At 36.0% G+C, this 20,120-nt stretch overlaps 1 protein-coding gene across 1 annotated transcript; it reads left to right on the forward strand.

Annotated features, from left to right (window-relative positions):
* Positions 1 to 227: 227 nt before the first annotated feature.
* Positions 228 to 908, forward strand: LOC127553577 (40S ribosomal protein S8-like). The gene has a single exon (XM_051984379.1). The coding sequence runs from the start codon at positions 253 to 255 to the stop codon at positions 877 to 879; it is 627 nt and encodes a 208-aa protein (XP_051840339.1). The 5' UTR covers positions 228 to 252; the 3' UTR covers positions 880 to 908.
* The last annotated feature ends 19,212 nt before the right edge of the window (positions 909 to 20,120 follow it).

Genomic DNA, 20,120 nt, shown 5'->3' on the forward strand with positions numbered 1-20,120 from the left:
GCTTATTGTGGGTTTTCAATAGGTACTGCTTATTATTTTAAGGAAAAGTCCTATGTTTTTATTATTTTTAATAGGAATGGGTGCTGTATTTTGTAAAAAAAAAAAAAAAAAAAAAAAAAAAAAATCAATTCTGCATTCCAGGTATAAGTCCCACTTGATCATAGTATTTTTATCCTGCTGATAAGTTGCTGTAATGTTTTAGTAATATTTTATTTAAAATTTTTCCATCGCTCTTTGCAGCTCGCGCCGACCATGGGGATCTCCCGGGACAACTGGCACAAGCGCCGCAAGACCGGGGGCAAGCGCAAGCCCTACCACAAGAAACGCAAGTATGAGCTGGGCCGTCCGCCCGCCAACACCAAGATCGGCCCCCGCCACATCCACACAGTGAGAGTCCGTGGGGGCAACAAAAAGTACCGGGCACTGAGGTTGGACGTGGGCAACTTCTCCTGGGGCTCCGAGTGCTGTACCCGAAAAACAAGGATTATTGATGTGGTCTACAATGCGTCTAACAACGAGCTGGTGCGGACCAAGACGCTGGTGAAGAACTGCATTGTGCTCATTGACAGTACTCCTTACCGCCAGTGGTACGAGTCCCACTATGCTCTGCCGCTGGGCCGGAAGAAGGGAGCAAAGCTGACTCCTGAGGAGGAAGAAATTTTAAATAAAAAGCGGTCAAAGAAGATCCAGAAGAAATACGAGGAGCGGAAGAAGAATGCCAAAATCAGCTCTCTCCTGGAGGAACAGTTCCAGCAGGGCAAGCTCCTTGCCTGTATAGCATCGAGGCCGGGCCAGTGTGGCCGAGCAGATGGCTACGTGCTGGAGGGCAAAGAGCTGGAGTTCTACTTAAGAAAGATCAAAGCCCGAAAGGGCAAATAAACTCTAACTTGGACATTGGCTAAATAAAACCCCCAGATTGGTAAAAAAAAAAAAAAAAAAAAAAAAAAAAAATTGGCTCTTCCTGGTTTAGGGATTATAGTTATCTCATAGAAGAATTTGGCAGGGCTTCTTCTTTACCTATTTTTCCAAATAATTTACATGGTACTGGAATTAATTGTTCTTATAATGTTTCATAGAATTCGCTTGTAAATCTATCTAGCCATGAAGATTTTTTTTCTTAAGAAGTTTATTAATGACTTATTCAATTTCTTTTTCTAAAATAAGATTATTTAAGTAATTTATTTCCTCTTCTGCTAATCTGGGCAATTTATATTTTTGTAAATATTCATCCTTTTCAGTTAGATTGATGAATTGTTGCCATACAGTTAAGCAAAATAGCTCCTAATTATTGAATTATTTATTTTTCATCGCTGGTAAGTTCACCCTTTTCAATTTTTGATTCTGGTGATTTGATTTTTTTTCTTCCCTTTTTCTAATGAAATTAATTAAATATTTGTCTATTTCGTTAGTTTTTTTTTCATAAAACCAACTCCTATTTTTATTAATTAGCTCAATAATTTTCTTAGTTTCAATTTTATTAATCTTTCATTTTAGTTTCAGAATATCTAATTGGGTATTTTTTGTTCTTTTTCTAGCTTTTTTAGTTGCATGCCCAAATCATTGATCTCCTCTTTCTCTATTTTATTCATGTAGACGAATATAGAAATATAAAATTTCCCCTAAGAACTGCTTCATCTGCATTCCATAGATTTTGGTATGTTGTCTCCATTATTATTTTTTTTTAATTTTTTATTTAATAATTACATTATATTGACACTCGTTTCTGTTCCGATTTTTTTCCCCCTCCCTCCCTCCACCCCCTCCCCTAGATGGCAAGCAGTCCTTTATATGTTGGATATGTTGCAGTATATCCTAGATACAATATATGTTTGCAGAACCGAACAGTTCTCTTGTTGCGTAGGGAGAATTGGATTCAGAAGGTATAAATAATCCGGGAAGAAAAACAAAAATGCAGATAGTTTACATTCGTTTCCCAGTGTTCTTTCTTTGGGTGTAGCTGCTTTTGTCTGTCATTTATCAATTGAAACTCAGGTCTCTTTGTCAAAGAAATCCACTTCCATCAAAATATGTCCTCATACAATATCGTTGTCGAAGTCTATAATGATCTCCTGGTTCTGCTCATTTCACTTAGCATCAGTTCATGTAAGTCTCGCCAGTCCTCTCTGTATTCATCCTGATGGTCATTTCTTACAGAACAATAATATTCCATAACATTCATATACCACAATTTACCCAGCCATTCTCCAATTGATGGGCATCCATTCATTTTCCAGTTTCTAGCCACTACAAACAGGGCTGCTACAAACATTTTGGCACATACAGGTCCCTTTCCCTTCTTTAGTATTTCTTTGGGATATAAGCCCAATAGAAACACTGCTGGATCAAAGGGTATGCACAATTTGATAATTTTTGGGGCATAATTCCAGATTGCTCTCCAGAATGGTTGGATTCGTTCACAACTCCACCAACAATGCATTAGTGTCCCAGTTTTCCCGCATCCCCTCCAACATTCATCATTATTTTTTCCTGTCATCTTAGCCAATCTGACAGGTGTGTAGTGGTATCTCAGAGTTGTCTTAATTTGCATTTCTCTGATCAATAATGATTTGGAACACTCTTTCATATGAGTGGTAAGAGTTTCAATCTCATCCTCTGAAAATTGTCTGTTCATATCCTTTGACCATTTATCAATTGGAGAATGGCTTGATTTCTTATAAATTTGAGTCAGTTCTCTATATATTTTGGAAATGAGGCCTTTATCAGGACCTTTAACTGTGAAAATGTTTTCCCAGTTTGTTCTTCCCTTCTAATCTTGTTTGCATTAGTTTTATTTGTACAAAAGCTTTTTAATTTGATGTAATCGAAATTTTCTATTCTGTGATCAGTAATGGTCTCTAGTTCATCTTTAGTCACAAATTTCTTTCTCCTCCACAAGTCTGAGAGATAAACTATTCTATGTTCCTCTAATTTATTTATAGTCTCGTTCTTTATGCCTAGGTCATAGACCCATTTTGATCTTATCTTGGTATATGGTGTTAAGTGTGGGTCCATGCCTAATTTCTGCCATACTAATTTCCAATTATCCCAGCAGTTTTTATCAAATAATGAATTCTTTTCCCAGAAGTTAGGGGCTTTGGGTTTGTCAAACACTAGATTGCTATAATTGACTATTCTGTCTTGTGAGCCTAGCCTTTTCCACTGATCCACTAATCTATTTCTTAGCCAATACCAAATGGTTTTGGTGACTGCTGCTTTATAATATAATTTTAGATCAGGTACAGCTAGGCCACCTTCATTTGATTTTTTTTTCATTAATTCCCTTGAGATTCTCGACTTTTTATTGTTCCATATGAATTTTGTTGTTATTTTTTCTAGATCAATAAAATATTTTCTTGGAAGTCTGATTGGTATAGCACTAAATAAATAGATTAGTTTAGGGAGTATTGTCATCTTTATTATGTTCGCTCGGCCGATCCAAGAGCACTTAATATTTTTCGAATTATTTAAGTCTGACTTTATTTGTGTGGAGACTTTTTTATAATTTTGCTCATATAATTCCTGACTTTCCTTTGGTAGATAGATTCCCAAATATTTTATGGTATCAACAGTTATTCTGAATGGAATTTCTCTTTGTATCTCTTGCTGTTGGGTTTTGTTGGTGATGTATAAAAATACTGAGGATTTATGGGGATTTATTTTGTAGCCAGCTACTTTGCTAAAATTATGAATTATTTCCAATAGCTTTTTGGTAGAATCTCTGGGGTTCTCTAGGTATACCATCATATCATCTGCAAAGAGTGATAGTTTGGTTTCCTCATTGCCTACTCTAATTCCTTTTATATCTTTCTCGACTCTTATTGCTGAGGCTAGTGTTTCTAATACGATATTAAATAATAATGGTGATAGTGGGCAGCCTTGCTTCACTCCAGATCTTACTGGGAAAGGTTCCAGTTTTTCCCCATTGCATATGATGCTTACTGATGGTTTTAAATATATGCTCCTGACTATTTTAAGGAAAAGTCCATTTATTCCTATGCTCTCAAGTGTTTTTATTAGGAATGGATGTTGGATTTTATCAAATGCTTTTTCTGCATCTATTGAGATGATCATGTGGTTTTTGTTTGTTTGGTTATTGATATAGTCAATTATGCTAATAGTTTTTCTAATATTGAACCAGCCCTGCATTCCTGGTATAAATCCTACTTGGTCATAGTGTATTATCCTGGTGACAATTTTCTGTAATCTTTTTGCTAATATTTTATTTAAGATTTTAGCATCAATATTCATTAGGGAGATTGGTCTATAATTTTCTTTCTCTGTTTTCAGCCTACCTGGTTTAGGTATCAGTACCATATCTGTGTCATAAAAGGAGTTTGGTAGGACACCTTCAATCCCTATTTTTTCAAATAGTTTATATAACATTGGAGTTAATTGTTCTTTAAATGTTTGGTAGAATTCACATGTAAATCCATCTGGTCCTGGGGATTTTTTCTTAGGGAGTTGATTGATAGTTTGTTCTATTTCTTTTTCTGAGATGGGACTGTTTAGGATATTTACTTCTTCCTCTGTTAGTTTGGGCAAGCTGTATTTTTGGAGGTATTTTTCTGTTGGAATCCTTACTAACTGCTAAGTAATTAGAGTTGATCTAATCTTACAAGAAGATGTTTTGGGCAGAACCTGAAACAAGGTACTAAGTAGAACTACCCATAATCCCTCTCTCTGGAAGGAGCATAAATAGGCCAATGGGCCAGTCGGAGAGTTCTGGAGAGTGAAGACGCTACAAGTCGAGATTTCAGCGGAATGACATGAAGAGTTGGAGCTGGCTGGAGGCTGAAGAAAGCAGAGGCAGAGGCTGAAGGACCAGACCTTTGGATTTGGTGACATTCGGAGAGAGCTCTTGGAACCAAGCAGAGAGATAGGCCTCTAAGCTAACCGGGCTATATTGGGATAATAAAAGATCTGAACTTTTATCACCTGGCTGCGTTTTGAGAAGAAAAAGCTCACCACATTTTGGCGCCCAACGTGGGGCAAACAGACCCCTCAGTGGATTTCAGTGGAAAAGCTCCGATCCGGATTCAAGTGGAAAAGCTCCGATCCTGATTCAAGTGGAAAAGCCTCTGATCCTGATCCAGTGGAAAAGACTCTTCAACCCAGAAATTAGGGTGAGTGCAACAAAGAAATTTTGTTAGAAGAGTTAAAGTAGAATTTCAGCTAAGATGGGACAGATATTTAGAAAACAGCCTGTTTCTGTTCAAGGAAAATGTTTAGAGAGCATTGTCAAAGTTATGGAAAGCCAAGGTTTAATTATAAGTTTACAGCAAATCATTGAACTTTTACAAACTGTAAAGGACATATGCCCTTGTTTCTCTCTTGATAAGGAATTAGATCTAAATGAATGGAAATTGGTTGGAGAGGATCTTTGTCAATTCTATGATAAAAATGGGCCTAACTCAATAATTAATACATATAATGTAATACAATTGGCTATAAGAAGTTATTTAAGTGATAGAATGATGAAAAGGAAAGTACAGGAGGAAGTGCCAACTTTACTAGGTGAAAAGGAGGACAAATCAGATGAGAATGGAGTTAATTACAATTCTGAGTATGATACTTCACAGAAGGAGGAATTAGGTGATTCCACATCTCATGACCCTCCCCCCGCAATTAACCCTTCATGGGTAGAACAAGGGGGAGGGAGAGAGACAGAAACACAGTCAGCTTCTCCTGTAAAGCAGAATTTGACAAGATTAGAAAAAGCATTAATTAAAGCAAAAAATGAAGGAGAAGATATATCTGATTTTATAAATGCATATCCTGTGATTGAAGAGCTCAACTCCTCAGGTCAAAAAAGGAGAAGATACACTCCTTTTAATTTGGAAAAAATTAAAGATTTGAAAAAGGGTTGCACTCTTTATGGGGCTACATCATCTTATGTGAAGATGTTACTAGATAATTTGTCTTATGAAATCCTAACCCCGAATGACTGGAAATCCATAACAAAAACTTGTCTAGAACCGGGACAAAATTTATTGTGGCTTTCGGAGTTTCATGAATTATGTAGGATTCAAGCCCAACGCAATAGGCAAACAGGAGCTATTGTACAAGTTGCTTTTGATCAACTAACTGGAGAAGGTCAGTATGCAGAGAGTTCAGAACAGATTTATTATCCCATAACAGTGTATGAGCAAATTTCTAAGGCTGCAATAAAAGCTTGGAATTCTCTCCCTGGACAGAAAGATGGAAATAATGCTTTCACAAAAATAGAGCAAGGTCCCAATGAACCTTTTGCAGATTTTGTGGGACATTTACAAACAGCTGTAATAAGAACCATTGGAGACAATGCAGCAACAGAAATAATGACTAAACATTTGGCTAAGGAAAATGCCAATGAGGTTTGCAAAAGAATTATATGGGGGCTAGACAAAGATGCTCCTTTAGAAGAAATCATAAGACGCTGTGCCACAGTGGGCACAAATGCTTATTATGCCCAGACTATGATGAACATGGAAAGACAAGGTCCTTCTTGGCAGAGGAATTCTAGAGAAACTCGTCGATGTTTTCAGTGCGGAAAAATTGGACATTTGAGAGCTCATTGTAGATATGGAGATAGAGTGAGAAGACAGGGTGAGAGAAAACCCAAAACCCCATGTCCAAAATGTAACCGAGGCTTTCACTGGGCCTCTAAATGTATATTGACCCAGAGGAATGAGAGGCAGGGCCCAGCTCCAAAGTATCAATCAAAGGACAGGTGGGGCATGATAGCAGCTGAGGTTACACCCAGAGAGACTTTAGAAATTCAGAACTCTGATGTCATCAACCAACAGAAAAGCAATCAGGATTACAGTTGGGAAGAATACAGGCCTTTTAAGACAACAAGGCAATATCCAGTGCAAACAGCTCCAATGTAATTACCAGATGATGAGGAGAAATCCCAAAAGTGGTAAATAGAAGAGAATTAGATAGGTTAACTGCTTGGGGAAGAGGATCTGCTTATATTTCCACAGGTGGAAAAGGAATCAGATGGCTAACAATGAGACTGTCAAAAGAACTTTAAAATCTTCAGCTTTCAGTTCCTGAAAAACCAGCAAGAATCACTGGATTCCCTGAGATGAAAAATTGTTGATGAGACTTTTTGCAGTACTTCAGAGCTTACAGGAATTATTAGATTCCTGGCGCATGAACTATTTCCAGGACTTATGGACATTTGTAAATTTTCAGGTCGATTTATGTTGTTACATTACTACTAGCCTGTGTTATCTGTGTTATATTGCTATGTGCTCATGTAAATTATGTATAATGCCTCCCATATTGATGGATTTATGTATACCATGTATATCTGTTACAAAGTTTTGGCCCATATTGATGGATTTATGTGTACCCCCTCAGAAACCCCCTATGTTTTAAAACAAAAGAAAGGGGGAGATGTTGGAATCCTTACTAACTGCTAAGTAATTAGAGTTGATCTAATCTTACAAGAAGATGTTTTGGGCAGAACCTGAAACAAGGTACTAAGTAGAACTACCCATAATCCCTCTCTCTGGAAGGAGCATAAATAGGCCAATGGGCCAGTCGGAGAGTTCTGGAGAGTGAAGACGCTACAAGTCGAGATTTCAGCGGAATGACATGAAGAGTTGGAGCTGGCTGGAGGCTGAAGAAAGCAGAGGCAGAGGCTGAAGGACCAGACCTTTGGATTTGGTGACATTCGGAGAGAGCTCTTGGAACCAAGCAGAGAGATAGGCCTCTAAGCTAACCGGGCTATATTGGGATAATAAAAGATCTGAACTTTTATCACCTGGCTGCGTTTTGAGAAGAAAAAGCTCACCACATTTTTCTATTTCATTTAAGTTGTCGAATTTATTGGCATAAAGTTGGGCAAAGTAACTCCTAATTATTGCTCTAATTTCCTCTTCGTTAGTGGTGAGTTCTCCCTTTTCATTTTTAAGACTAACAATTTGATTTTCCTCTTTCCTTTTTTTAATCAGATTTACTAAGGGTTTGTCTATTTTGTTGGTTTTTTCATAGAACCAACTCTTAGTTTTATTAATCAATTCAATAGTTTTTTTACTTTCAATTTTATTGATCTCACCTTTTACTTTTAGAATTTCAAGTTTAGTGTTTGACTGGGGGTTTTTAATTTGTTCCTTTTCTAGCATTTTTAATTGCAAACCCAATTCATTGACCTTCTCTTTCTCTATTTTATACAAATAGGCCTGTAGAGATATGAAATTTCCCCTTATTACCGCTTTGGCTGCATCCCATACATTTTGGTATGATGTCTCATTATTATCGTTTTCTTGGGTGAAGTTATTAATTATGTCTATGATTTGCTGTTTCACCCAATCATTCTTTAGTATGAGATTATTTAGTTTCCAATTATTTTTTGGTCTACTTCCCCCTGCTTTTTTGTTGAATGTAATTTTCATTGCATCGTGGTCTGAAAAGGATGCATTTACTATTTCTGCCTTACTACATTTGAGTTTGAGGTTTTTATGTCCTAATATATGGTCAATTTTTGTATAGGTTCCATGAACTGCTGAAAAGAAAGTGTATTCCTTTCTGTCTCCATTACATTTTCTCCAGAGATCTATCATATCTAACTTTTCTAGTATTCTATTTACCTCTTTGACTTCTTTCTTATTTATTTTGTGGTTTGATTTATCTAATTCTGAGAGTGCAAGGTTAAGATCTCCCACTATTATAGTTTTACTGTCTATTTCTTCTTGCAGCTCTCTTAGTTTCTCTTTTAAGAATTTAGATGCTACCCCACTTGGTGCATATATGTTTAATATAGATAGTGCTTCATTATCCATGCTACCCTTTAGCAAGATATAGTGTCCTTCCTTATCTCTTTTAATTAGGTCAATTTTTGCTTTAGCTTGATCTGAGATCAGGATGGCTACCCCTGCTTTTTTGACTTCACCTGAAGCATAGTAGATTTTGCTCCAACCTTTTACCTTTAACCTGCATGTATCTCCCCGCTTCAGGTGTGTTTCCTGTAAACAACATATTGTAGGATTCTGGCTTTTAATCCATTCTGCTAACCGCTTCCTCTTTATGGGGGAGTTTACCCCATTCACGTTTATGGTTAGAATGACCAATTCTGTATTACTTGCCATCTTGTTAACCCCGGTTTATGCTTTCCTCCCTTCTTTCCCCTTTCCCCCCCTTCCAAGTATTAAGCTTGTGAGCACCCCTTGCTTCTCACAGCCCTCCCTTTTTAGTGTCCCTCCCCCCGCCTTAGAGTTCCTCCCCCTATCTTACCCCTTTCCCTCCCAGTTCCCGTATTCCCTTCCGCTTAGCTTATTCCTTCCCTTTCCACTTTTCCCTTCTCACTTTTCAATGAGATGGGAGAAGTTTCACCATAGATTGAATATGTCTTAAGATTTTTCACTTAAAGCCAATTCTGAAGGCAGTAAGATACCCACTATATTCATCCCCCTCCATTCTTTCTCTCAGATATAATAGGTTTCCTATGCCTCTTCATGAGATGTACTACCCCCACTTTACCCTTTTTCTGGTACAATGTCCTTTCCACATCAATTTCTAGAACAAGGTATACATGTATTCTTTATACATCTATATAGTCAAAATATAGTTCCCAAGATTAATCTTTACCTTTTTAGATTTCTCTTGAGTTCTATATTTGTAGATCAAACTTTTTGTTAAGTTCTGGTTTTTTCATCAGAAATAGATGAAATTCGCTTACTTCGTTGAATGTCCATCTTCTTCCCTGGAAAAAGATGCTCATTCTCGCTGGGTAAGTTATTTTTGGTTGCATACCAAGTTCCTTAGCCTTTCGGAATATCATATTCCAGGCCCTTCGATCTTTTAATGTGGATGCTGCCAGATCCTGGGTGATCCTTATTGTGGCTCCTTGATACTTGAATTGGGTTTTTCTAGCCACTTGCAATATTTTTTCTTTCATCTGAGGGTTCTGGCATTTGGCCACTATATTCCTTGGTGTTTTGATTTTAGGATCCCTTTCAGTGGGTGATCGATGAATCCTTTCAATGTTTATTTTTTCCTCTGTTCCTATGACTTCTGGGCAGTTCTCTTTGATAATTTCCTGGAAGACAGTGTCCAGGCTCTTTTTTTCATCATGTTTTTCTGGGAGTCCAATGATTCTCAGATTGTCTCTCCTGGATCTGTTTTCCAGGTCTGTTGTCTTCCCCAGAAGGTATTTCACATTTTTCTCCATTGTTTGATTTTTTTGGATTTGCTTGACTGATTCTTCTTGTCTCCTCGAGTCATTCAATTCCACTTGTTCAATTCTGATTTTCAGTGAAGTATTCTCTTCACTCACTTTTTAAAAATCTTTCTCTAATTGTCCCATTGAGTTCTTTTGTTCTGTGGAATTTTTTTTCCATTTCGCCAATTTTGTTCTTTAGAGAGCTGTTTTCTGTTTCCAGTTCACTAATCCTATTTTTCAAGGATTTTACTTCTTTATCCACTCTCTCTTTAACTTTCTCCAGGCTCTTTTGCCAAGCCTCCCTCTCCTTTTCCCAAGCCTCACTCTGCTTTCCCCATTTTTCTTCTAGCTCCCTTGTGAGAGCCTTTTTAATCACTTCTATGAGGTTCATCTGTGCTGAGGAACAGACAATCTCCTCCTTTGGGGAATCACCTGGGGACTGCCTGTTTTTAGTCTCCTCAGGATTTAGAGTCTGCTCTCTATCTGTGTAGAAGCTGTCAAGGGTTAAAGTCCTCTTCAGCTTCTTGCTCATTCTGTCTATTAATCAGGGACAAACTACCAAAGAAAAACAGAAAAAACTGGAGTCTTTCTTTGGGGGGGGGGGCTGGGTGTGTTATCGAGCTTCCTCTACAGACTGCAGAGGGCAGCAGTGAGGCACTAGCAGGACTGTGCTGCGCCTGCGCTCTGAGATCCCAGAGCGTGCTGAGTCACTGAGGGGGGGGAAGGGGGGGGCGGCCAGGTCCTGAGAGACTCCAGCTGTTTGGGGTTGTATTCTTCAGCCCCGGTGTTTTTAGCTTCTCTGCTGGGCTGTTGACTTGCTGCCGGAGGAAAGTATCCAAACCTGTAGCGAAGCTCTCCCCGCAGAAACGGCTACGATCACTCTCCACCCCCTCTCCAGTCTGCTCCTGTGCCCTCACTGCCGCTGCCCGCCGCCTGCGCCCGATCTAAAACCGCCCCAGCCCTCCAGTAAAGACAGACCTTTCTTGGCGGATCTCAAGGATGGCTTCTCTTGGTAACTATTTGTGGGTTTTTTTCAGTCAAGCATTGATTCAGAGGCTTGTAATGAAGTGGATAGTGAGAGAAAGCACGGAGCTTATGCAATTGTGAGCCTCCTCTCCACCATCTTAACCGGAAGTCCTGTTGTCTCCATTATTGTCATTCTCACGGATATAATTATAGATTGTTCCTGTGATTTGTTGTTTGACTCACTCATTTTTTGAAATTACATTATTTAATTCCCAATTGATTTTTAGTCCATCTTTCCCTGATCCTTTATTGAATATAATTTGTATTGCATTGTGGTCTGAAAAGGAAGCATTTTCTACTTCTGCCTTTTTGCATTTGATTGTAAGGCTTTTATGCCCTAATATATGGTTAGTTTTTTGTGTAGGTGCCGAGAAAAAATGTGTATTCCTGTTTCTATTCAATTTTCTCCAGAAGTCTATCATGTCTAGGTTTTCTAGGATCCTATTAAGGTTAAGGTCCCCTACTAATATGGTTTTGCTATGCATTTTTTCCTGTAACTGGCTTTACATAATCTCTAGGAATTTGTATGCTCTATGAATTTATATATTCAGTTGGTGCATATATATTACTACTTTATTGTTTAAGGCATCCAGATGCACTTTTCTTCATTATCTCTTTTAATTAGATCTATTTTTGCTTTTGCTTTATCTGAAATCAGAATTGCTACTCCTGTTATTTTATTTTTACTTCAGCTGGTACACAATAAATTCTGTTCCAGCTTTTTATGTGTCTCTCTGTGTCAAATATGTTAATCTCATATTCCCACCCATTTTCTCCCCTGTATATACTTTTGCTCTCTCTACCCTGTTCTTGGTAGGCTTTTTTTTGACCCAAGCCACCCACTACATTACTCCTATCAACCTTCCCTCTTCTCTTAGTAGTGTTTTTTCTTTTTAATTCACTTCACCCACTACCTTATCTTCTATCATCCTTTTACTTTCTCTTACCTTTTCCCCTAATATTTCTGTCCTCCCTTCTATCCAGCTGTTTCTGTTTCTAATTCTTTATAGGATTAGATAATTTTTTTATTATATATAATCATATATAATATAATACAATCATTCTGAATGATTAAGTTATTCCCTCTTAGAGCCAGAACTGATCAAAGTAAGCTTCAATGTTCATCCCCCTCCCTTCTTTCCCTAGATTGTAATAGATCTTTTGTGCCTCTTCATGTGATTTAATTTGTCCCATTACACTATTCCTTTTTAATTCTTCCAGTACAGACCTTTTTTCACTCCTTAATGTTTTTCCTTTGATACCATCATATCAAAGTCCATTCACAATCACACCCTCCATCCATATGATGCCTCCTTTGTCTGCCCCAGTAACAGATACCATTCTCAAGAATTACAGATATCATTTTCCCATTAGGGATGCAAACAGTTTAACCATTTATATATTATATATGTTTCCCCTGTTTACCTTTCATGCTTCTCTTGAGTCCTGCATTTGTAGATTAACTTTTCTGTTTAGTTTACATATTTTCAATAGAAATGATTGAAAGTCTTTTACTTCATTGTAGATTCACCTCACTGGGTAGTTATTTCTTGGTTGTAACCCCAGGCTCTTTACCTTCCATATTATAATATTTTGGGCCCTTTAATCTTTTATTGTAGAAGCTGTCAGATTCTGGGTAATCCTGACTATTGCTCCTTGATATTTTTATCTGGTGACTTGCAATATCTTTTTATTGAGACTGTAGTTTTGGAGTTTTGCAACAATATTCTTTCAGTTTTTTTTTTTTTTTCCAGAAGTGATCAATGGATTCTTTCAATGAATATTTTCCCTTCTGTTTCTGGAATATTGGGGCAGTTTTCCTTAATGATCTCTTGAAGAACACTATCCAGGCTCTTTTCTTGGTCATGGCCTTCAGGTAAATTAATAATTTTTAAAATGTCTCTCCTGAATCTTTTTCCAGATCAGCTGTTTCTTCAAATGAAATATTTCCTCATTTTTATCCATTTTTTTCATTTCTTTTTAGTTTGTTTGACTGATTCTTCATGTCTCACAAACTCATTAACTTCCATTTGCCCCATTCTAGTTTTTAATGTGTGCTTCTCTTCATCAACTTGTGTATCTTTTTTTATGTTGGTTAATTCTATTTTTGAAGGTGTTGTTTTCTTAAATAGATTTTTTTTTCTTTTGCATTTGGTCAATTATATTTTTTAAGGAATGATTTCCTTTTCTAAGCTATTGATTCTACCTTACATATCTCTCATTTCTTTTCTCATTTTTCCTTCTACCTCTTTTATTTGCCTTTAAAATCTTTTATGAGCACTTACAAGAAGCCTTTTGGGGTTTGAGACCAAATCATGTCATTCTTTGAGATTTCCTCTGTGGACATTTTATCCTCATCTAAGTTGGTGTTTTGATCTTCCATGTCACCATAGTAGTTTTTTGTGGTCAAGGTTCTTTTCTGTTTCTTGTTCATTTTCTTTTCTTTTCTTTTGGTATTTCCTCTTTTTTTACTTTTATTATTGAGCACTGCTGCTAGGGTAAAGAGAATGCTGTCCCCAAGTTTCTTATGCAACTCTGAGCCTTTACTTTGAACACAAGAAACCCTTATGTTTGTAGTTGCTAGCTTTGCCTGCTACTTTCAGGTAACAGCCTGGTTTCCCAGAGTTTGCTTTACAGCTGGAACTGAAGCATGCCTCACTAATCTGCTCCTCTATTCAGCTAGGACCAAGGGTATAAATTGCTAATTTGCTGTGATGTCCGAGCTGGGCTGAATACTCTTTTCACCCCAGTGAGATTAATATTTCTTGAAGTTTTTACAATGTACCTTGAACTGGAGAATCATTTCATTCTGTCAGACTGTTCAAAGGCGTGGTTTCATATGATTTTTTGAGAGAAAGTGGGAGAACTTGAGCAGCCTCCTGGCTTCATTCTGCCATTTTAGTTCTACCCTCGGAACTCCCCCAGTATTCTTTAATGACATTATCTAAGTACTACCTTATTTCTTAAGTTTGAGGATAAATATGTAAAAAAATACAAAAAAGTCAGTTATCTTTATTCTCATAATAAAATTACTAAAAGGATTATTAATTGGTTAATTCATTACATTTGAATGATTGGAGTGTTATCAGGTAAAATGAAAAACTGACTTTTTAAAGGTTGCATCAGAGAGAAGAAATAAGACCAATAGTTGAAGAATTGAGCAGACATATTTAAATTTAATTTGGAAAACAATATTCCAATTATTCACATGGAAGCAATTAACATAAGCTTAGATAGACTTAAAGAGATAGTGGAGCATGGAAGGGCCTGGCATGCTATGATCTATGAGGTCATGAAGAGTCTGATATGATGGGATGAATGAACAGCAAAGAATTATCCAACAGTGCAATGAACTATCTCTAGAGATGCCTTCACATTGTTGAAAAATCCACAAGTAGCTACAACTACAACCACATGTAAGGAAAATTGTAAAGGTTTATAGCAAATAGACTTATTAACCTCCAAATTCCTTTCAAATCAGAGATTCAATTATAATATTGGGGAGAGGGTATTGTTAAAATTGTGACCAATTAATGATAGTGAAGTGAGAGTATTTCCAGAGAAAGACAAACAGGAGGAAGAGCACAGCAAAATAACTTCAAAGTCAGCCTCAAAGGTAGCAACACTTAGTTTTAATTCTGATCTCTAACAGATACTGACTTTAGGATTAGTCATTTCAGCCTATAGAGATTCCTTTCATCAATGAAATTACAGATTCAACCAAAAATAACAATAGTAATGATGATAAATGATGTTAGGTGATTTATATATAGTGTGATTTGTAGCAATTTAGAGAAGAAAAGATGAATGAATAATGTCAGTCATTCAGCATTAATTAAGCATTTATTCATTCAGCATTTATTAAGCACTTACTTACACCATGCTGTTAGAGATATAAAGACATTCCTAATAATAAGGAGCTCACAATCTAATGGAGGAGACAAACATTATTAATGTAATAGTCTAAAGTGACTTAATGCAAAAGGTAGGCCTTAAAGGGTCAATTAGTAATAAAAAAAAAAAGGGAAAATGTTCTGTTCTTTTTTTTTTGTTTGTTTTTGTTTTTGTCTATATGCATGCTTCTTGAGAATAAATATTTTTAATGCCACTGTTCCTTATTTATTTTCATGTTAGGGGAGTTTAAGTATCAGTCTATGAAGCATGTAAATGGTATGTCCTACCTGTATAGACTGGTGAGGTTTTTTTCCTCTCTTGCCTTGAACTTGGCAATCTCTATGGAAGATTGTTTACATTTTGCATATGATATTAATTATAAAGGCAGAACTAACAGTAGCATGTGTTATTAAGAAAAGGTTGAAAAAAGAAGATGGAAACAGATTTACAACTTCTCCATAAATTAGCTGGGTGATATTTAGCATGTCTTACTTTAATAGCCTCACTCCCAGCTCCTATATATCAAACTAAGTCAATGTATCAGAAAAAAAATTATTTGATTCCAATTAAGGATTTTGCAAGAGTGTACATGGAACTAGATTGTACCAGCTGAGATAGCTGATTGTTAAGATTTTCAGTACTATCACATATACCTCAGAAATTGGTAAATGCTACAAATCAGGCCTTGATTTATTGTTGATGGCCTAGAGTTAAGAAAGTAAAGGATAAAATATTAATAAGGCACATTAAACTTTAAAACATGTTGTTTATACATTTTTACATGTTTGTACATTTGTATACATAAATGTATATCCCACATATACACATGTATATATGTATGTATGTATATATGTATATCCCCATACGCAGAGAGCTAATTGTTAAACATTTTCCACTATAATGCTTTAAGAGATGGGTGATGTGAGACTATAATACTGAGACCCTTAGAATCATGATGACTTGGATTTTGTCATCTATGTAATAATATTTTACAATTTTGTCCAAGATCTTAAACTCTATGTTCCTTGGATAATTCTCTCTAGGATTTCTTTACTAAATTTAAAAAGCCTTACATTTTTATCTGGATAGGTGGAAAGAATGCCCAACATTGAGGAAATCACACATTTCTTTACTTATTCTCAAACATATGCATTCCTGAAAAGAAGTAAGTAAATTAAATTGAGGAGATTGTTGGTGGAATTTAGGTTCCCTGTATTTGATCCTAAACTCTTGGATTTTGTAATCTAGGTAATGACTTTGCTTCTGATTTGTGACTGCTCAGGATCTAGAATTCTTATTTACAAGCTCTCTTTTATCAAACAAAACTTCTGTTGCTTTCAATACAGAAACCTTAGTTTTTCCTTAATTCCCATATGTGTCACTTCAGCGTGGAAATCCTTTAGCCCAAGCCTATGACAGATAACCTTCCTGAAAACATTACAATCACTTTGGAATTCAGGCCAATCCTCACCTATTAGGTATGGGCCAACTGGTAAGTCATGGTAGGTACTTGATATGGTTGACTGTTAGCCACTCCAAGATCAAGCAGAGATTCAAAACATGATTCACTGGGGTAAAGTGGTAACAATACAAGATGAGACTGCCTAACTTTGAGCCCAGTTGAACATGTCATTGAGGAAGAGTTGAATTCAACGCCTCCATGAGTTTCCCAAAAAAAGTTGTTAATTTCCCTAGGTTCTTTGAGCAATTGAAACTATTTACAAACCTCTAAGATGTACAGTCATTAAATTCTAAGCACATAGAAGAAAGTTCCCTGTCTCTAGTGGCCACCCACTGTTCCTTCCTGGCACTTGTCTAGGTTATGCCTACTATCTGATTTTTGTTTCCTACCAAACAGAGATGATTTAAATTCAGTTTAATTCAATCAAAATGTATTACACACTAACAATATGCATGCTCAGGAAAGAAAGGAAAGAGGAAGTAGAGAAAGGAGGCAGGTGTAGAGGGCTGAAACTCTGAAAAGGTGTGCTTGAATAAGACAGTAAAGTACTTAAGGCTAATTACCTATTTGATGTGAAAAAATAGCTCTAGAAACATATATTTAGATGATATGGTAATGTGATGACTTTCCTCATGATTGGCGCTTGCTGAATGTTTAGTGGTGAGGTAATTGTAGGCAAGAATTGGAGGGCTGAAGGAGAGAGATCAGAGTCAGTAGGCTGCAGGATGAGAAGAAGAGAGACTGGAGACTCCAGACTCCAAAATCCAGTATACATCTTTGGCAAGCCTTATGACAGCTTACCTGCCTCTTTCACTTTTCCCCCTAAAGACCAAGAACATTGATTGATACTGATTCTGAGTGAGCCTGAATTCCAATTAATTCAGTTACCATTTTACTTGTGTATGATCCTTAACCAGTGAATTACAGGAATTTAGATGTCCTAGAGTCAGACTTGAATGAACTCAGTATATTCAATGTCGCTCCCCGCCCCAATAGAAAAATTCCATTCAATTCGATAAACATTTATAATAAGCTCTCTAAGGTGTTAGATTCTATGTCCAGTACTGAGAACAGTTCTTCCCCTGCCTTCAAGAAACTTTCATTTTACTATAATTTAGGAGTAGGTGGGCACAAACAACATGTCAAGCTTTTTCTCCATAGTCAAACAATTTTATGCCATTTTTTTTCAGTGTCTGGGCTGTGTTCTGTGCCACTGGAGTAAAATGTTGTCTATGCTTGGACTTTGGGCCTGTATAATTGATTGATCTCCAGTATGTCAGTTTCTTTGGATCATCATTATTAATTAATGTAAATGAAGAAAAAAAATCAGAAAATTTTAAAGAAAAGAAACTATGGTAGAATGTTTCTTTACTGTCTTCATAAGTAGTCCTTGGGCTGCTTATGGAGAATAGGTAATTTTTTGTCATTATTACTCTTTGAATTGAAAACTAAGTGGCTTAGTGAATAAAACATTGCAATCAGGAAGAACCTAGCTTAAATTTGACACTTACAAGATGTATGACTTGGATAAATCACTTATCTTCTGAGAGAAATTGTTTTTTTTATCTTGTGTTTATAAGTAATTATTGATTCAGAACCAAGGTTCTTCTCCTTTTCTATTTTCTCATCCAGAAATCAATCTACGTGGGAAATCTTTATAAGGATTTCCCTAAGCCAAGACCTTAATCAGAGAGCAAAAGAAATTCTGATTTTGGGTTAATGGGAGAATTCTTCCTTATTTTGTTACTTAGATAGGTCTGGGAAAATTCTCCCTTTTTGTCAGACAAGAAATTGTTTTAAGTCTCTTTGACCAAGACTTGAGTGGTCAAATCACCCCGAAGCATAGCATCTATGTTCTGAGGGTTGTTGTGAGACTCAAATAAGATATTTCAAAAACATTTTTCATACCCAAATCAATGTACCAATATTAGCAACTATGCAGTGGAAAAATGGTACATTCTAACTCTAGTCCTCAATCTTAATCAATCACATCCTATTATTATCTAGAGACAATAGAAATTTTCTACATCTGTTCCCGTCATAGAATTTTCTCAGTAAAAGATAATTCTAAATAAAAATACAGTAACATTTTGGGCCCTCTAAAAGCCTCAGAGCATGAGTTATTCTCAATAGTTTACAGGTTTATCCTATAAAGGACCAAAAATTTGCAATATTTTAATTATTTTTGATTGAAGAGATTCCAAACATGCATCTCCTGGTCTTCTTGAGCAGAGGAGAGAATACATAATTTTAACTTTTTTTTTTTCCATTTTACTTAGCATTATCTTTATAAATGATTATATCATCTATGATGTAATGATATCATAGGGTCCACAAAAAATGCATAGGCTTATTTACCTCTACCTTGTATGAATTATTATTATTTATTTTATGATTCGATGTTTTTCCTTATATGCATTCTGTAACAAACTTGTACTTTTTCTCAGCAATTTATACTTAATCTTTCATAACATAATGTTTCTTATATAGATGTGGTCTCATATCATGTTAATAGTTTATGATGATATTTTAACCTTTTTGTCAGGATTTTGTCAGGATCAAGACAGCAAATTGCCTTGATTAAAACACAGTTCCTCACTTCTTTGGTCTTAACCATCTATTTACAAAGTCAAATGCCAAGTGGAAGAGAAAGAACTTGCGCTTTTAAAACATGCTACAAGGGAAATGTGGAGGTTCCCATGAAAGGTAGAAGAGGTCACAGATGGAATAATAAAAACCCAAGGATATGGGATCTGTGTCTTAATATCACTTTATCCCATGTTTTGTGATATTGTGATAACTTCAAAAATTTACTCAGACATTCAAATCTTTGATTACTGCTACAGAAAATGTCTTTAGGGAACTAAAATACAGATTCAGTTCTCTTTTTCTGCTAACATATTCAGAACCATAGAAGCCATTCAGGTTGGAAACACATGACTTTAATGTGATACAAGGACTGGTCTATAGCAAAGCAGTATCCATTCCAATATATTATGGTTTGCAATATTTTTTCTTGGAAACTGAATATATAATCCAGAAAAAAAAAGAGTCATTAGTAATTAAGGTTTTAGACATTTGTATATTTCTGCCATCATTGAAGCGATCCTTATCATAGTTCTATGGAACCACATGAACTTTATATGCATATAACATGTGAGAAAAACATTTGCATTTGCAGGTAGATTATGTTTTAGCATTTTATTTGGGTTGTAAAACTTTTCATTGTGTAGATCCTATATCACTGAAATAATTTTCCAGTAACATATACACAATATATGTACTCAAGTTGTGTGTGTGTATAATATACACATATGTAGATATAATATATACATATTTATGTATGTACAGTATACATGTGTATATTTATTGTATATATATATGATTATATATCCATGTGTATACACATATATACATGCCTATATTATAATTAGAGAATTTTGTAGGCAGAATCCCAACTAAATCTTATAGAATTGTTCTAATAACAGCATGTGCAGAATGTCTGCATGCAGACCCAGCTGTTTATCAGACAAGCAATAAGAATCCCAACCCAAGCTTAGGGGAGATCTGGTGGGTTGTAGTAATGCA

This window comes from Antechinus flavipes, chromosome 3 (assembly GCF_016432865.1).
Source record: "Antechinus flavipes isolate AdamAnt ecotype Samford, QLD, Australia chromosome 3, AdamAnt_v2, whole genome shotgun sequence".
NCBI lineage: Eukaryota > Metazoa > Chordata > Mammalia > Dasyuromorphia > Dasyuridae > Antechinus > Antechinus flavipes.

Coding starts and splice junctions, on each gene's coding strand:
- LOC127553577 (XM_051984379.1), top strand. CDS start 253: ATGGGGATCTCCCGGGACAACTGGCACAAGCGCCGCAAGACCGGGGGC.